At 56.0% G+C, this 17,326-nt stretch overlaps 1 protein-coding gene across 4 annotated transcripts; it reads right to left on the minus strand.

Annotated features, from left to right (window-relative positions):
* Nucleotides 1-276: 276 nt before the first annotated feature.
* Nucleotides 277-17,024, minus strand: EGFL7 (EGF like domain multiple 7). Of its 4 annotated transcripts, XM_084219876.1 has the most exons (12): nt 16,870-17,024; nt 15,396-15,690; nt 12,348-12,416; nt 11,767-11,948; nt 7,424-7,589; nt 5,812-5,937; nt 5,555-5,667; nt 4,864-4,959; nt 3,470-3,634; nt 2,613-2,677; nt 2,177-2,333; nt 277-557 (listed from the first exon to the last, which is right to left on the minus strand). In XM_084219876.1, exons 5-12 carry the CDS (start codon nt 7,501-7,503, stop codon nt 535-537), a joined length of 825 nt encoding a protein of 274 aa, XP_084076002.1. In that variant the 5' UTR covers nt 7,504-7,589; nt 11,767-11,948; nt 12,348-12,416; nt 15,396-15,690; nt 16,870-17,024; the 3' UTR covers nt 277-534. The 4 variants fall into 4 exon arrangements, with proteins under 4 accessions (XP_084076002.1, XP_084076003.1, XP_084076004.1 ...); XM_084219877.1 differs by lacking the exon at nt 11,767-11,948; XM_084219878.1 differs by lacking the exons at nt 15,396-15,690; nt 16,870-17,024 and adding an exon at nt 12,686-15,349.
* Between the last annotated feature and the right edge of the window lie 302 nt (nt 17,025-17,326).

Below are 17,326 nucleotides of genomic sequence, written 5' to 3' on the forward strand. Positions count from 1 at the left end.
CAGAGCAGAATGGGAGCTGCAGGGACAGGCACCCACTCCTGTACCTGGCTTTGCAGGCACCTGTCCCCTGCTGTGACACCTGGCGTGGTGCTGCAGGGACTTGTCCCCACCTTCTCCCTGTGACAACAAGCACAGGGAGCATGGGGAGGCAGCTGCCCTGCCTGGGCCAGCTCTGTGCCTGCTGCTCCCTGGGAGCTGTTATCCCAGGATAATGCAGAGGAAAAGCCAGGGTGAGCTACACACCCCCCAGGTGACACACAGCCAGGCACTCATGGCACGAGGTAAGGCATTTATTTGCTGCCTCTCCAGTAGGGAGAGGGCTCAGAGTCCAGTTTGGAAGGAGCTGTGTGGCCTTTGGTGGGGTGAGCTGAAGAGAGACTGATGGAGATGCTGATGGGAGCCCAGCCTTCTCCTGCCTTCTCCTGCCACCCTGTGCCTTCCTGTGATGGTGTGGCTTCATCCCCAGGCTGGGGTTGCAGAGGGAGATAAGAGCTGTGGATGCACTCAGCTTGCTCCAGGTCCCCAGGCACTCTGTTAGAGTTCGTTCTTGCAGGAACCTGGGAAGATTGGAAAAAAAGAATAAATTCAGACAGATAAATTCAGTCATTAGCCTGGCAGAATGAGACTGACCTGAACCTCTGGGAATGTCACCCACACTTGCTGGTTTCCTTTTGGCAAACAACCCCAGGCTGGCTTCATCCCCCCATACTCAGCAGTGTCACTCTCACCTCCCTGGCATGTCACAGTCCTTGCCTGGGCCCTCTGCACAATGTCCCCAAATCCAGTGATAGTAACAGCCTGTGCTGGATCAGGGGCCAAAATCGTTATGGCTCACAGAGCTCTGACCTGGTGCCTCTGGGGTGGTTTAAAGAAGAAAAAATGGGGTTTTTGGTCATTGCACACATTCCCACTGAGCAGTAAATTGGGGAGTGCAGTTGTAGGATAGCATTGGTAGGGAAATGCTCCACCAGGCACGGAACAGGGATGGCTGAGTTACTCCATGGGATGCCCTGTGAGCCCCAGAGCTTGCTGGAGTATGACAGGATAGCTTTGTGTCCTACAGGGACCATGAAAAGAGACAAAAACAGGTTTTGCTTGCTGAGACACACTTGGCAGAAATTAATTTCTGGACTTTGGAGTCAGCCCTTGGAATGAATCCATGTTACCTTGTGATACTGCTCACATTCCTCTGTGCTGTCACTAATAATATGTGCAGGGCACTACTAGAAAACTCAGCCTGCTGGAACACTCAGTGGTTCTGGTAATTACCCCTTTCTGAGATGGTTTTTAAGTGTCTATTTGCAGCTACTTTGTCTTCAGACAAGTTCTTTGAATTCTTTTTCTCTCTCAGCCATTACTGCAAGCACTGAACTGGGACTGAATATGCCCTGAACCAGTTTCTCCTGAGTCTTTCCAAGACTCGGCAAGCTGCTGTTGCACACCCCAGCCATGCCTAGTTTCTGGAATTATTTAATGGGAAAACGAGCTGCAGAGAGCTGCCTATCAAAATAAAAGAATTGAGATGGTTGTGTTCTGCTTGGAGTCCAGGTGAGCACCACAGGGGACCCAAGGGGATGCTGTCCCTCTCTGTGGTGGGGACACCAGGCAGGACCCACCACCTCCAGCCATTTCACAAATGACAGCTCTCACTGGGGTCCCTTCCTCAGTTTGCTACTTCAGAGACCCTCTCTGGTGCCCTTACTGGTCTGTAAACTTCCAAAAGAAATGCCTAAAAACTTCCCAGGCTCATAAATCTGCCAACTTCTGCACGCTCCCTAAACTTCCCTGATTGACTTTTTGGACTGTTAATTTCCTAAGAGCTGGGGGTTCTTTCCTAAGGACTGAGTTATCAGGAAGGGACAGCAGTTGTGAGGTGCTGCCTGCCACAGGTGCCCCACTGCTCCCAGTGCCTCCCACAGCCACGTTTCCATGTGCCAATCCTACAACTTTTGGCTGCTACATGGGCAGTCAGATGGTGCAGCCATAGAAACAGCTTTGAAATGAAGCTAATGGGCTGTTTGTGTTCATCCTTTATTAATTACAGGCTGCTGAGCTTGAGGCAGATCCAGATTAACAGTGGCATATGTGTTACTGATCTCGCTGGCCCACATCTGCTCCCCGTGGCCAGCGTGGCTGCAGGGAGATCCTCCCTCGCTGCTTTTTTCCAGGCACTTACAGGTCTCCAGCCTCTCCTCCAGGAAAGAGATCTGCTCGCTCAGGGAGTCAATCCTGTCCAGCTGCTGGAGGGAGTGGGACAGGCGGCTGATGGGGTCTGCACCGACATCCTCTGGCGGCATCAGGTTGTGGAAGGGGGCCAGCACCAGCTGGAGCTTCTGCAGGGAGAAGGGGAGCTGTGAGTGCATCCCCCCCGGCCAGCAGGACCACCCGGGGGGATGCAGCACCCACCAGTGAGGGCTCAAGGGGCTGTGGTTGTGTTCAAAGGGCTGGAAAAGCCGTGGCGTGGGCGCTGCCGGCGGCTGCGGGGAGCACAGCTGGGATTGCTGCTGGGATGTTAAAAATAGAGCCGGGGAGGAGGGAAACCCTGGCTGCAAACAGCCCCGGGTGGGAGCTGGCCGAGCGGGAACAGGGCAGAGGGTTGTGCTGCAACTCGCCTGCTCCAGCGCTTCCACTCTGCTCCTCAGGTCCTTCATTTCTTCCTTCATTTCACTGGAGGCACCTGAAAAAGTGACCGAGGGAATGTCAGTGAGTAAAGCCCACTGCCGAGGTGAGATGGGAGCTGCTGGGGAGAAAGACATGGCTGCAGGGCTCTGGCCAAGCCCTGCTGCTTTCCATCCCCAGGGTGTGCCCCACAGGGATCATCCCCAGAGCATCATCTAGTCCAGCTGCTAAAGGCACAGGCTGCTCCTGCTGCTGCAGCACCTGCAACAAAGTGGGGAGGCTTTCAGGCAGTGGGGCGATGCTTGAAGGACAAGAGATCTGGTGGATCCTGGCCTTTTGTGCCCTTTGTGTTGCCACAAAACACCCGGCTCTGCCCTGTGCTCGATGGGCACAAGGGATTGTCCCTGCTGAGGGCCCTGCACAGGGGCAGAGGCAGGTGGGGCACGTGCAGGCTGTCCCAGATGTTTGCTGCGTGCTGCTCGTGCTGGCCACAGCGCATTATTACTCACGGTACGAGTTTGAAGTGTCACAGCGCGTACCAAAAGTAATAATGGGCCGTCACCAGCGCCGCTCCTCGTGGCTCCAGCCCTGCCCTGCAGGAACGAGGATGATGAGGGAGAGAACAGACACATCCCAGACACCTCCAGCCACAGCCAGGCCCTGTCACCCTCACAGATGGATTTGTGCTCAGGGGAAGTTGTTTGGGTCAGAGAAGCATTCCTGGCTCAGCGAGAATAAAGCTGAAGGGCTCTGGCTGTTTTCCCCTCTCCCACCTCCTGCAATGCTGAGTGTTCCCTCAGCTCTCACTGCAGGCCCCCAGCAGCTGGGGCTCAGTGGGGGGACAGGATACCTGCTTGGCTGGAGGTGTCTGTCCCAGGGGCTGGCACCGGGGGCTGGCAGCCCTTGGCATCAGCTGCCAAGCTGAAGCCGTCCCGGCAGGCGCAGTAGAAGCTTCCAGCTGTGTTGATGCAGAGCTGGCTGCACCCATGGCTCTGACTGGCACATTCATCCACGTCTGGAAAAAAAGGAACAGCTCAGTGAGGAGGGGACAGGGTGAGGGGCACAGGGGGGCTGCAATGGAACCCCAGGGAGTGCCTCCCAAGTGAGCTGGTGTTTGGGCCAGGCACAGCTCTGGGTGTCTCAGCACCACCAGTGCCTGGGACAGCCCTGAATAAAATTGGGCTAAGCTGGAGGGGGTCTGGCCTCCTCCCCTCCTCCTGCTCCCCCCACAATACCACCAGAAGAAGCCGTGGTCAGAAATGTCCCAGCTCTGGCCAGGCGGGCGCAGGCAGCGCTCGGCTCTCATCCCGGATTTACGGCTGGGGTTTTGGTTCCAGCCAGCTGTGGTGAGGAGCTATCAGCCTTTCAAGTGTGTACAGAACCCAGTAACCTCTCCTCACATGGGGGAGTTATTAAAGCTGTTCCCACAAAGCAGAAAGAGCTGAAGCTCTTCCCACGCCCGGGCAAATCTGTTTTAGGCAGTGGGAAAATCCTTTCCCTCGGAGCTGGAGCTGTCAGCAATGGGCTCAGCCCTGCCTGGCCCAGCATGGGTCAATGCCACACGCTCCTCCTCTGCCTTACAGGAGGCTGGAAAGCTGGGAAAAGCTGGGAAATGCCGTGGCAGGGGTTTGCAGCGCTGGTGTGCACCACGCTGCCCGATTTCTCCATGCTGTGAGGAGTACTGGGGATGTTCCTGTGCTGGAGAGGAGCCTGGACATCACCAGGCTTCTCCTCCACCCCCAGATATTTTTTGTTTATGGATTTTTAGTCTCTGCAGTAAAAGGGCATTTTAGTTTACAGCAAGAGTTTACAAAGCCTGGGAGGGGTGATCATGAACACATGATCCCAGGCCAGCCCCACTGGGGCTCTGTGCTGCAGAGAGGCTCACAGCTCTGCTCACTGAGCCAGCACAGAGCAGCAGGCAGAGAAAATGGGAGTGCCAGAGCTGCACAGGAGGGAGCACTGAGGCAGCCAAAGGGAGGCCAGACCTCCCTTGGGAGCCATGCTTCCCACCCTTCCCTGGAGCAAGTGTTCATGTGTGTGCAGAGGGACAGAATCAGAATGGCCCAAGGTCTGATAAGGGATAAGGTCTGACAAGGTCCCTGTTCCCCCTGAGGGGTTGGTGTAGGGCAAAGGACACCCAGAGCCCCATGGCAGCTGGCATGCTCCCAGGAGAAGCTCTCCCAGCAGCAGCAGCAGGGCAGGTGTGACACAGGAGCAGAGACGGGGGGACATGGCCAGTACCTGTCTGGCAGGCTCGCCCCGTCCAGCCGGGGGGGCAGGAGCATCTCCCGGGGAAGGCACAGCTCCCTCCGTTCTGGCACGGCTCCCAGCACACAGCTGTGAGAGGGAACACAGCACAGCATCACCCAGCTGCTCCAGGGGTCCTCAGCTCCCTCCCTCCCCCTGGAGCTGTGCACACCCCAAAACACACCAGCAGCACACAGCGGGGTTGAGCTGCCCAGAGGGAACAGGACTTAGGGTGGGTGGGAGGAAGAAGAGCTGGAAAGAAGCTGAAGGCCCTGCAGGCAGCAAAGGCGGGAAGGAGGAGGGCAGCAGGCACCAGCAGCGCCTGGTGCCACGCTCTGAACCCATTGGGGACAGACTGGCTGCTGCTGTGGTTTGTATTTGTTGCCTCCTGAAAGCGTTTCTCATCCATTTCTGCTGATTTAGATGGGAAGGACTTGTTTTATTTATCCTCTGGTAACTATAAAGGTAATAAATGATCCCAAAGGAAAAAGGCCCAAGAGGCAGCAGAGAAAAGCTGGGAATTAATCAGATATTGAACCACATTTGGCTGTGATGCTGAAAATTTAGTTCAGGGAGAATCTACTGACAGGCTGGTAAATGAGAGACGTGGTCCTGGGGCCCTCTCCAGGGACACGAGGGGTCTGGGGACGAGCAGTGGCACCGGGGTGACGCAGCAGCTCCTTACCTCTGTTACAGCCCAGCGTGTGCCCGTTTGCCCTGCTCCATCCAGGACAGCACGAGGCCACGGGCTGGGGCAGCTGCCTGTACCTCTGTCTGTAGGCAACCCTGTAGATGGTCCTGCAAGGCAAGGCTGGGCTGAGCAGGGTGCCCCAAACCCCCGTCCTACTCCCACAGCAGCTCAGGGCGCTCCCAGATCCGGGATCCCCGTGCCTGTGGGTGGAGCAGGATCTGTGCTGCCGTGGCACAGGCAGGTGGGCTCACCTGTAGGTGCTGCAGAGGCGCTGGCCCTGGCAGGTGGTGAGGTAGGGCTGGTACACGGGCTGCACGTGGGACTCGACGTGGGCGCTCAGCCGGCTCGGTGTCCCCGTGGCTGAGCACACCCTGCGCCTGGGCACAGAGAGCTGGGTCAGTCCCACAGCCAGGACACGGCCTGAGCTCCCCTCTCTGCACTGGGCTAGTGGGCTGGCTGCTCCAGTGACCTGGGAAGCCACTTCAAGCTGTTTGGGGTCAGTGGCGCAGGCGCTTCCTCCCCCCGTCCCAAGGGAGTAGTTGGGACCCAGATTTATGGATGATTTACTCACTACATTCATTGTCTCCCTGCCCCTAAAATCACTCACTTTCTGGGTAGACTTTTCCTTTCTGAGACTTCTGCATTCCTGAAACGGATGCCCCTGTGGTCACCGAGAAATTAATGATTTCACAGGAAGGGTCAGGCTCACCGCAAAAAAATTAGAGGTTGGATAAAAGGCACTCCCCAGCCTTCCTAAGATAAGTGTTATCCAGACAAAAACTTTCCCAAGGTTAACAGCCAAAGTGGTCTTGGTTAAACATCCTTTTTTTCAACAATTTCCAGCCCAAGCAGGTCAGTCCCACTGAGGAACCCATCTACTTGTCTCAGCCTCCCAGTTCAATTAGAAACTAAAATAAAAAGCCTGGGAATTAGCATGGACATCAGATGGTTTCCATTAACTCCAGAAAACTCCTCTCAGCCTCATGATTAATGTTATAGAAGATGCAATTTTTAAATGACAATTGTTTGCTTTGTAAAATTCAGAACAAAGTTTTAGCTGCAGCCTGTGCGTGTGAGCAAGGAATTCAGCTGTGGTTTCAGTCCTGGACAGAATGTGAAAGGTTTGACACTGGAGGAGCATTTCAGAGTAAAAACAAACTTTGCAGAAAATGTGAGCTGTGTCTGGGGGAGGGTTTTGAGTTCCAGCTCCTCTCAGCTCGGGAGGAAACTGGGGCACTGAGCTCTGGGCTTCCTCAGACCCAGCAGGAGCTGAGCTGTGCCTGCCCAGGCTGTGCTGGGAGTTCTCCCAGACCCATTTCCCAGGAAGGGAAGGGGAATTGCTGGAGCTGCCACTGCTGGGCTGGCAGGACCATAGGCCCCAGCAGCATCCTGGGGGGCACAAAGCCCAGCCTGGGGTTTTCCACACCCGTGTCCCTGGGTGTACATCAGAGCTGGGAGCTGCATCCTCCTCTGATGGGAGCTGCATCCTTCAGTGACAGCTTGTTCACAAGGCTCCATTTGTGTGCTGGCAGGATTTCACACATATTTTCATGAAGGATGTGCTGTTATAATTCTGAACAGCTCAGGGCCTGATGAGCTTTTGACTCTCCTGGACAAAAAGCCCAGAGCATCTTTGTGTCCCTGCATGGAGTTAAACAGAGCTGGGACATTTCCTCTGAGAGATGTTTTAGCTTCAGTGAGAAAGCAAACAACCAGAAACGGGCTGCTGAGCCCTGGGAGAGCTTTTTCCACCTCCTCACCAGTCCAGAGAGCCACACAGGGCTGTTCCCCCTCAGAGAGAACTTGCCTCACCCTGGTGGGTGGAGAACACACCTGAGAGCTGCAAACAAAACACAGCCTTACCCTGTCTGGGCAAAGCCCTCCATGCTGGTGGTGCTGAGGATGAGGAGGAGTCCCCAGAGGAGGCAGCTGAGGCTCCACATGTCCTGTCCCTCCTGCAGCACTGGGTCCTGCTCTTCCGTGGGATGTGCTGGCTCCTACTGCATGGCTCGTCCTTCAGTGGGGATCCCTGCAGGCAGGAGGGCACCACTGTCAGTGGGGGGACATTTCAGGAAAAAATTCTTCACTGAAAGAGAGATTGGGCGCTGGGATGGGCTGCCCAGGGAGGCAGTGGAATCACCATCCCTGGATGTGTTTAAGAACAGATTGGACGTGGCACTCAGTGCCATGCTGTAGTTGATAAGGAGGTGTCAGGTCAAAGGACTTGATCTCAAAGGTCTTTTCCAGCCTAGGTCATTCTGTGATTCTGTGAAGTGTCCCTGCCCAGCTGGTGACACCCAAGAGAGCCGTGGGGACCAACCCTGGCAGGGTGGGAGCTGCTCCAGGCACAAACTCACCCTGTGCTGCTCATCTCATCCCTGTGCACAATATTAATTCAGGAATTATCCTTGATTTACCCTGGGGGATGCCTGGAGATGCCCTTAGGGCACCAGGGGCTGCCCAGCTGTGTGTTGAGGGGCAGGGAAGGGATGTGTTTTGCCTCCAACTCACTGCCAGTCCCAGGCAGCGAGAGCAAAACAATGGCCTGTCATTTCTTAATGCACACAGCATTGTAAAGCTGTGTTTTCCCACCACATAAAACACTGAAATCTGATCTTCTTCTCTTTAAAACACAAATTCGTGACAGAGAAAAGTGCTGTAAGGGCCATATGTACCATCTGCAGAGTCGGCTCTGAGGCACAAACCCAGAAGTTTTGATTTTCTAGCGCAGGACAAATACAAAACAAGGCTGAAGAGGGTCAGTAACAATATCCAATTGAAACAATATCTCCTTTAAACAAACCACTTGGCCTCCGGATGGCAGCAGCTGAAGGAGGAAGAAATAAAGAAACCCACCTTAAATATGCACCAATTAAAGAAAGAATCTTTTGATTGAACTTTCTGAAAGGGGACACTACACAACAAGAAACCTCCTTCTGAGATTGCAGATATGGTGAGCTGCAAATCAACTTTCTAAAATCCCCCCATGCTGTGGGGCAGGATTGGACTGGAAAATTGCAGTTTGATCCCCAAACTCCACTGGGAAATCCCAACTCTGAGACAGGTTGTTACAAATAACCATGGCAAATCTGCAGACCCTGAAGGTCCCCAAGCCCTTCTCCAAGGCACTCAGGATCATCCTTTCCTTGGTGCAGGAGAAGAATCTGAGGCAGGGAGAAATGGAGATTCACATCTGGAGAGAAACCAGCCTGGTGCCTTCCTGCCCCTTAATATCAAATGTCAAATATCCCAGCAGATTTCTATGCAAGCCCAGCCCAGAGGATGGAAGGAGGATTTTGGTGCTTTAAAGCCTATAGTCCTCCATTCTTCTTCAAACACAGCAATTAGTTTAATTTCCTAATGAAGAATTTATGGTACCTCCACCATCAGGAAAGCAAAACTTGCTTGTCCTGCAGGAAAGTTTTTTTAAAAATAGTGAAGGAGCTTTCCCTCTCCCCAGTCCTCCTGGAGCCATTCCAAGAACACTGGTGTACAGATCCATACCAACTCCCCCTTGCTCCATCAGCCAGCCTTTCCCAGGGCTATACTGGGACAAAAACTTCCCTACAACCCCAGATCCTGAAGTCTGGAAGTCAAACTCTGCCAACCATCTCCATCCTCCCACAGGATTCCCGTGGCTGCCATGGGATTTTTCCTTGTGGGGATGGCAGGAAACATAGGGCACGAGCCTAAAATACAGAGTTTGTTTTTTCACTTTGAACTGGAGCAGCACTGCCCTACCTCGAGGATCCCTCTGGGTCATAAAATTATGCTTGCTTCGTACCAGAAAAAGCTGTAAAAGTAGAAAATACGATAGTCTAGACTTGTCTTTTTAATGGGTTTACAAAAATCAACCTCTATGAAGCTGCTGAGGATCCTCCAAGCTGTTGCCACCATCTATCCCTTGCTTTTTTAAAGCACAGAACTTGAGGAAGAAAAAAATTATGCTCAAGAAAAAAGGAAATACTTTTTTTGTCTCTGGCTTTTAAGCCTCTCAAATGAAGAGGTGAAGCCCTGTGGTCTGACAAGTGAAATTATGTCCTAGGGGTCAGCAAACCCTCCTTAGCTGACCACGTGCTCCTGCGAGTCTGGGGGTCCCTATCCCACCAGCCAGAACCATTCCCAAAATTCTCCTAAAGTCTCAAAATTCTGCTCTTGCCTCACCTGCCACAGCAACCGAGGGCACACACAACCCACGGCACAGGTGAGCAGCACTTTCTCCAGCTCTGCCCACGGAACCACGACCAAAACTCCAGCTGAGGGCAGCAGGAGGAATCGCGCTCTGGCTGCAGAGGGATGAGAAAATCCAGCCCCTGGCGAGGATGCGATGGCTCTCCCGGGACCAGAAGCTGCACTTTTCCGGACAGCCCGGCCTGGTTCTGCAGGTGAACCCGCGGCTCCAGCCCTGGCCTGTGCCCTCAGAGCCGAACCCTGCCGGGGAGGGTCAGCGCCAGCCGCAGGGGATGGATTCTCCCCGCAGACCCCTCCAGCCGCTCCCTGCGCTGGCTGGGATGCGGCACCGCGGGATGGAGCGGGACACGGGCATGGTGACACCGCCGAGGGGGCTGTGACACTGTCCGGCAGGGCACGGGGACACGGGGGCTGCGGGGACACGGGTGTCCCGGGGGGTTATAAGGACACGGGTGTACCGGGAGGTTGTAAGGACACGGGTGTCCCGGGGGGTTGTAAGGACACGGGTGTCCCGGGGGGTTGTAAGGACACGGGTGTCCGGGGGAGGTTATAAGGACACGGGTGTCCCGGGGGGTTGTAAGGACACGGGTGTCCCGGGAGGTTGTAAGGACACGGGTGTCCGGGAGAGGCGGGGACGCGGGTGTCCCGGGGATGCTCCCGCGGCCGCAGCAGCCCGAGCCCTGAGCCCTCCCGCCGGCCCAGGTTCCCCCCGGCCACCCCCGCGCTGCGGCACCGAGCCCCGCTCCGCCGGCACCCCCGTCCCCCGCCCGTCCCCGCCGGGGATGCGGCCGTGCCGAGCCCCCCCGGCCGTGCCGAGCCCCGGGCGGCGCCCGCCGGGACTCACCGGTGCCGCTGGCGGAGCCGCGGAGTCGCCGCCGCGCCGCGGCCCCCCGCGCATTTCCTCCCCCGGCCCGAGCCGGTCCCTCCGCCCCGGCGGGGAGGAAAGCGGAGCCTCCCGGCTGGGGGGAAGCGCCGGGGCCCGGGGATCTCCGCCTGCACCCGCCCCGCCGGCCCCCGCCGGCCGCCACCTGCCCCCGGTTCCCCGGGACACGGCAGCGCCGCCGGAGCCACCGGGACCCGCGGGGGAGTCATGCGGGGACAGGGCAGGACCCCCAGCCGCCCCGCCCGGGTGAGCGGACACGCTGCTGCAGCGTCCCAAAGGCTGTCGCTGATGGGGACAGGATTGCGGGCACCCCTGGCCCGGGGGGATGTGGATGGAGCCTTACCTGTGACCCCGGGGCAGGAGGAGCCCCCGAACCCACAGCCCGGCCCCAGGAGCCCCACGCCGCGGGGACACGCGGTCCCTGAGCCCCCGAGGGCCCAGCCCGGCTGGGTGGGCAGGGGATTAACAGCCAGAGATCGCGGCTCAGCCCCGGCCCCGCAGACTCCCCGGGGGATGGGCCATCACCAGCGCAGTGCCCAGGGCAAATTGAATTCTCTTTACTGAAAATGACCGTCCTGCTCCGCACTCCGCACCGCGAGCACCGAGGAGACATCACCTCTCCCTGGGTTAGAGACCTGCTCCGGACCCCCGCCGTGCCCGCTAATCCCCCTGAGCTCATCCCAAAGTCCGGCAGCAGCCGGTGGTGAACCACCAGGCCTCCAGCAAATCCTAAAGGATGCTTAGGGAATTCCTCGGAAGCCCCCGGCTGCAGAGGGACGCTCCAGGGTGACACCCAGGGCTCAGCCCCGGCTGCCCAACACCTGCCCCAGGACAGCCCGAGCCCAGCTGCCTACGGGCTTCTCCTCTTAAATGCCCAGTTTCTTATCAAAGAGGCTCGGTTTGTGCCAAATTGCCCCTTGTTTTGTCTACATTTTTGTCTGGAAAATTAGAGCACAGAGGGTTATTGTTTCTCAAATGACTTAGGCGCCTGCCCATGCACAGAACCATTCTTAAAGATAGCAGGGATCTGATGTGCAAATGAATGGCAGGATACAGCCCCCTGGGAATATTTGTTCCCATTAAGCCCTGTAAATTTTTTGAAAGCATGTAAGCATTTAAAGGAAATATTTACCAGTTCAACAATAATGGCTCCAAGAGAACAGCTGAGATCACTGGCCCATCCCCTCTGTTTCCTCAGGGATATGCCGGGGCTGCTGGTGGAACTGGAGCTGCCTCGGGCCGTGCTGCACCCTCTGGGGAAGCTGATGGGTGCCTGGGGCTCTCCATGTAAAAGGAGCTTTGGTGGGATCCTCCCTGGGAAGGGAACAGAAGGGAATCCTCTCTGGAAATGCTGGTGGAGATGGAGATCCCTCCCAGCAGCAGGGAAAGTTTTGCTGGTGCTGGTCGAAGTGCAGCTCTGTGTTGCAAGGCATCTCACACAGGTCTGTTCACCCTCTGGAGACATCCTACCTCTGGGGAATGATTTCAGCTCCCTTAATTTCATCAGCACAGGCAACTTCTCCCAAGAGCTTTGGAAGCACAGTAATTATCTTGTTATGCAGAGAGCGCTATTGGGTTTTTTTTGGTGTACAGGGGAGATGAACAGAGCCTGAGTTATTGTCTAATAATTGCAAAATGCACGTGGAAGCCAGAGCTTCTCTGTGTGGCCATTCTGAAAACACAGGATCTCATTTTGCAGCTGAGACAACTCACCTCACCCACGGTGCTCCATCATGAGTCCTGGGCAGGAATCCTTTGCTTATGGAGCATCTTGGTTTCTCTCTGTGAGGACAGAAAAAGCCCAGTGTTACACTCCCCTTGTCAGGCAGACAGAGCAGTGACCCAGCCCTCACCCACCACAGACCTGGTGCTCCCTGGACACTCCCAAAATCCCTGCAGGGTGGTGGCCACAGAGCCCCCGTGGCACTGAGCTCACACTGCTGGTGTGAGAGAGGCACAGACACTGTCACACCCATGGCAGGGCATGAGGAAATCCATCCCCATCCCACGGGGGGGTTTAGGAGCATCCCATGGCCCCGATCCTCCCTCACCTTGCTGTGATCCCAGTGGGAATCCAGGCACATCCACGGTGTCTTTGCACCTTTTAGGGCTGAGCAGGCGGGGGGACGAGCAGGGGCCGATGAGCAGAAGGGATTTGCCGAGCAGGATCGATGCCCTGCAGCAGCTTTGCTCAAGGCTGGGATTTTCCAAGGATCCAGGAAAGCAGGAGTGCCCCTGACACACACTCCCAGGCGTATCCAAGCTCACCTCCCTGATCTGTGATCCCATCTGCTGTTCCCCAACATTCTGTTTTACCATTACACTCTATTTTACCATTTACCCTCATTTAAAGACAAGCATCCCTCACCGCCCAGGAAACCTTTGCATGAATCCCTGGGATTCCAAATGTTAATTTGATGGTGAGGAAGAGGATGGACTCATCCTTCAGCTCCTCACAGGACCCCACCACACAGCACAGGACCCAGCAGGCTCCTTCCAGGGACCCCGCTGGAGCCTTCTCAGCCATAGGCAGCCACTCCCTAAGTGCACTGAGCATTTTAAAATTCTGCCAGTATTTTAACTGCAGAAAGTTTCCTTTCCAGTTCCATTTATTGGGTCAAATCTTTGCTCAAGCAAAGTGCCCGTGTCTGCTGCTGAAGAACTGCACACAGCCCATTAAAAGAGCATTTAATCCTCCGCTCTCAGGGAGGGTTCTGTGTCTTCTGTGCTAATATTCATTATGCTGGGAGGGAAATCCCCCAGGACAAGGCCTGGCAAAGCTCCCTTGGAAGCAGAGGAGTTATGCCAGTGCAGAGTGGGGGAAGATCAGATCTGTTGGCACTGTTAATGTCAGTGTGATGAGCTCCTGACAAAGGCAGCAGGGGATTTTGGCTCCTGCCTGCGTGGCCGCCCGAATTCAAAGTCCTCCCTTGCCCTATGTTTTACATTTTTCCCCCAGAGCTTTCTCCCTTGCACACCAGAAGTGTACTCCCACGACATCTAATATTAATGCTTGTCTCCAGGCCAGCAAAGAAATGTTTCTGCCCAGCCTCCCTCTTGGATTCAAAACCTCCTTGTCTCCCACTGGTTTTACCACCGGCACTTGCGGGGAGGGATGGCGAGCGCTGAGCAGATCTCAGGCTGAGCACCAGGCTGGCTGTGCAGGCGAGATTTTCACCCACCTCCCAATTTCCTAGAGCCTGCCAAGCCCCCTGCACCTGCCTGGGCATCCAACATCCCCCTGAGAGCATCCATGGGGGACTGAGGGCAGGAAGCCCTTCCCTGTTTGGTAGGAGAGCTTGGAGGGTGGGAGGTACCTGGGGCATGAAGAAGGAAGGATTAACAGTGGAGAATTAATGGATCAGCACTGCAGTCCCACATCAGGAACCTGCTCTTTAGAGAGGAGCACTTCCAGCCCCTCACAGAAAATGGGACGTGCCCAGGCACACGAGCTCTCCCCAAATTGGAGTGCTGGAGTGACAGAGGGACAGGGACACGGGCAGGAGAGTGACACACATACAGATGCAAAAGCTTTCAGCCCCCACAAGCCGTGGCTGACCCCATACCTGCAGTGCACAATGGGCTCCCACTGGTCTCCACGGGGGTCTGGCACAGAACTGGAGGCACTTGCTAAAGCAAAAGGGAATTTTTGGTGCTTCTCAAAAATAGAAAAAAGGAGGAATGGCTTTTGCTGTTCTAGGACAAATTCTTCTGCCCAGGACTTCACGAGGCTGTTTGTAAACTTTACACACTGGTTTAAGCTTTGGAGCAGCCCCTGTTCTGCAGGGCTCTGTGAGGAAAATGACCTCCCACTATCCTATTCTGGCCCATTTTGTTCTCAGCTGCACTCCAGCAATCTCAGTGGAAATCTGGGAGTCCACTGATGGCAGCGGGATAAAACCAGGTCAAACCAAGCAAAGGACTTGACCCATAACTCCCACTCTTGTCACCAGCAGCTCAGGACACTGCATATTAAAACTGAGCCCCACAAAGTGATTTATTTTTGGCCTGAGTAAGGATTCACAAGCATTAGTTGTCTCAGGACCAGTGTGTTATAACTTAAGGTGCCCATGGGGACAAACAGCAGCTGAGCTGGAGCTGTGCAAAAACAAATGCAGGAACAGGGCACCATCCCACAGCCAGCTTTATTTTCCCTCACACGCACACTTGAATTTTTATTTACATTTAGAGGAGCAGCAATGTCTGCAGCATAAAAACTGGGAAATGATTCATCCCACCCAAGAATAAACTGAATTTTGCGGCCTTCTGTAAAATTTCCCTGGCAAAACCTGGCAGTGGCCTCCTGCCCCACTTTCCCAGTGAATCAGCACATGTGTGGTGGGGTAACTGGGAGCTGCAGGATGGCTCAGCCCCTTCACCATCCCAGGGAACAGCTCAGCAGAGAGCCTTTCCCACAAGAAATTCTTGCTCTGATTATCTTTCTCTTCCAGGAGAAAGCTTCCAGCTGCAGGAACCTGAAGAAAGGCAGGACAGGGATCCTGGAGCTCACTTCGGGAGAGAGGAAAGAACAGATCTGATCCCCCCTTCTGTTTGCAGAGACATTTTTGTTTCCCTGCCTGGCCTGGGACCTCTCCCCCGGTGTTTCTCCCAGCCCTCCTGCTGCTGCTGGGACCGTGGGGCCGGCTCGTTTACCCCGATTTGTCGCAGTTTGTAAATCTGCCTCCCCGGGGCCAGCCCCATCTGCAGCAGCAGAGCCTGGGAAAAGGCTCAAACGAGCCGGATTCAGTTTCTCGTCCTTACCTCCAGGGGAACTTGGGAGAGCTGGAACAGCAGAGAGGGGGGCAGCTCCATCGGCAGATCCAGGGAAGGACAGGGAGAATCTGCCGGGGCAGATCCGTGTTCCCACTGCTGCCCAGAGGTCAGGTGGAGTTTTGAGGATGCTCCAGCTGCAGCTACAACAGCTTTCCACAGCCTCCCAAGCGCTGCCAGACCTTCCCAATCCAGCTTGAAATTAATGGAATCACTGGCAAAGCCTCGGTGGTTCTTTCTGTGTTTGATTCTCTGCTCGGGGAGTTGGTTCCACAAGTGTTGGACCCTGGGGAAAAATGTGCTGGGTTATTTCTACCAAGAGCCCTTCACAGGAGTGGTTCTGCTCCATATTCCTGCACAGCCAGACAGTGCCTGGGCATCCCAGCTGCTCCTTTACCCCCAAATACCCTGGGTGCCTCGCTGGAAGCCTCCTGCCTGCACTGTGCAATGTCACAGATGAGGACAGCAGGACCCACAGGTGGCTGCAGACAGCATGAAAAGCACCCAGCTCCGTGGTTATAAATCTGGGAGGCTTTGCTGAGCTCCTGGTGTGCACACCCAGAATGATCCAGGCTCGGCTGTTCCTCAGGACAAGCCTTGGTGGGAGAGCCAGGACAGTCCTGCCCACATCCCCGTCCTGCCCCACATCCCACCCCGGTCTGGGGTGAATTCAGCAGCACTCAGAGGAGAGCAGAGGGCAGAGCAGGGAGGATGGACAGCCTGGGGATGTACCAGAGGTATCCAGAGAGCAGGCAGAGGGAAAAGGGAGGGAGTCACAGAAAGAAAAGAGATTAGCTAAGAATTTCCAGCTATCTCACAGGAATTTGTGCAAGTATTTGCAGCCTCTACACGAACACGAGGTAAAATTTACCCACTGGCTTCCCCACCCGGTGAAAACAGCCTGAATGCCAGTGGGGTGGCTTAAAACTAACAGTGCTGGAGGCTGTGCTCAGGGCAAAGCCCTGCTCAGCACGTGGCTGCCAGCAGACCCAGCCTCACCAGGAGCAGGTGGAGGCTGCCTCACACATCTGTGTGCTCCAAGGGATGCTTTGCACACCCGTGTGCTCCAAGGGATGCTTTGCACACCCGTGTGCTCCAAGGGATGCTTTGCACACCTGTGGGCTCCAAGGGATGCTTTGCACACCCATGTGCTCCAAGGGATGCTTTGCACACCTCCTCACTCCGTGCTGGGTGTTCAACCATCCCCAAGGCTCCCAGCATCGCGGGCAGGGCCAGAACCCACTCAGAGCTCACAAGGACACGCTCCCAAGGAGCTCACACTCCTGCTGCCCGCAGTGCCAGCTCCCCATGCCACGCCACCCCATGCCATGCCATGCCATGCCATGCCATGCCATGCCATGCCATGCCATCCCATCCCATCCCATCCCATCCCATCCCATCCCATCCCATCCCATCCCATCCCATCCCATCCCATCCCTCCATTCCCACAGGGGCTCCGTGGTACCTTGGGTGCCCCCCTGTCCCCCGGTGGCTCCTGGTGGCTCCTGGTGGCCATCCCTGCCCGGCCAGCCCGGGTCCAGCAGCCCCGTCCCGCCGTCCCCGGTGTCCCCGGTGTCCCCAGCATGGCCAGCTGCCGGCTGTGCACAGGCAGGAGGTGGCTGCTGAGGTGGAAGGGCGGCTTTTTATGCTTTTCTTCCTGTATAAATCAGGCCGGGGATGGACAATCCCAGACAGGACTTCCTGTGTGTGTTGTGAGCTGATAACGGCGCCGCGAGGAGAACAAACACGGCCGCCCCGAGGGGGAGAGGGGCACGGGGCGGGACCCCCACGCCGAGCCCACCACGCAGGGGAGGCAGCCACGAGTCCCTGGGGACACGGGGAGGGACAGGGCTGCTGGCCCAGGCTGCCTCCTGAGCCTCACACCAGGCCTGAGATGGGTGGGAGCCATCCCACCCCACGCC

The sequence above is a fragment of the Fringilla coelebs genome (genome assembly GCF_963513975.1).
Source record: "Fringilla coelebs genome assembly, chromosome: 21".
In the NCBI taxonomy this organism is placed as follows: domain Eukaryota; kingdom Metazoa; phylum Chordata; class Aves; order Passeriformes; family Fringillidae; genus Fringilla; species Fringilla coelebs.

Bases quoted from the DNA above. Each gene is read 5' to 3' on its own strand.
- EGFL7 (XM_084219877.1), bottom strand. From the start codon at position 7,503: ATGTGGAGCCTCAGCTGCCTCCTCTGGGGACTCCTCCTCATCCTCAGC. The intron at 5,668-5,811 runs GTGAGCCCACCT...CTTGCCTTGCAG, and splicing joins CGCCTCTGCAGCACCTACAG to GACCATCTACAGGGTTGCCT. The intron at 3,635-4,863 runs GTACTGGCCATG...CTTTTTTTCCAG, and splicing joins GGGGCGAGCCTGCCAGACAG to ACGTGGATGAATGTGCCAGT.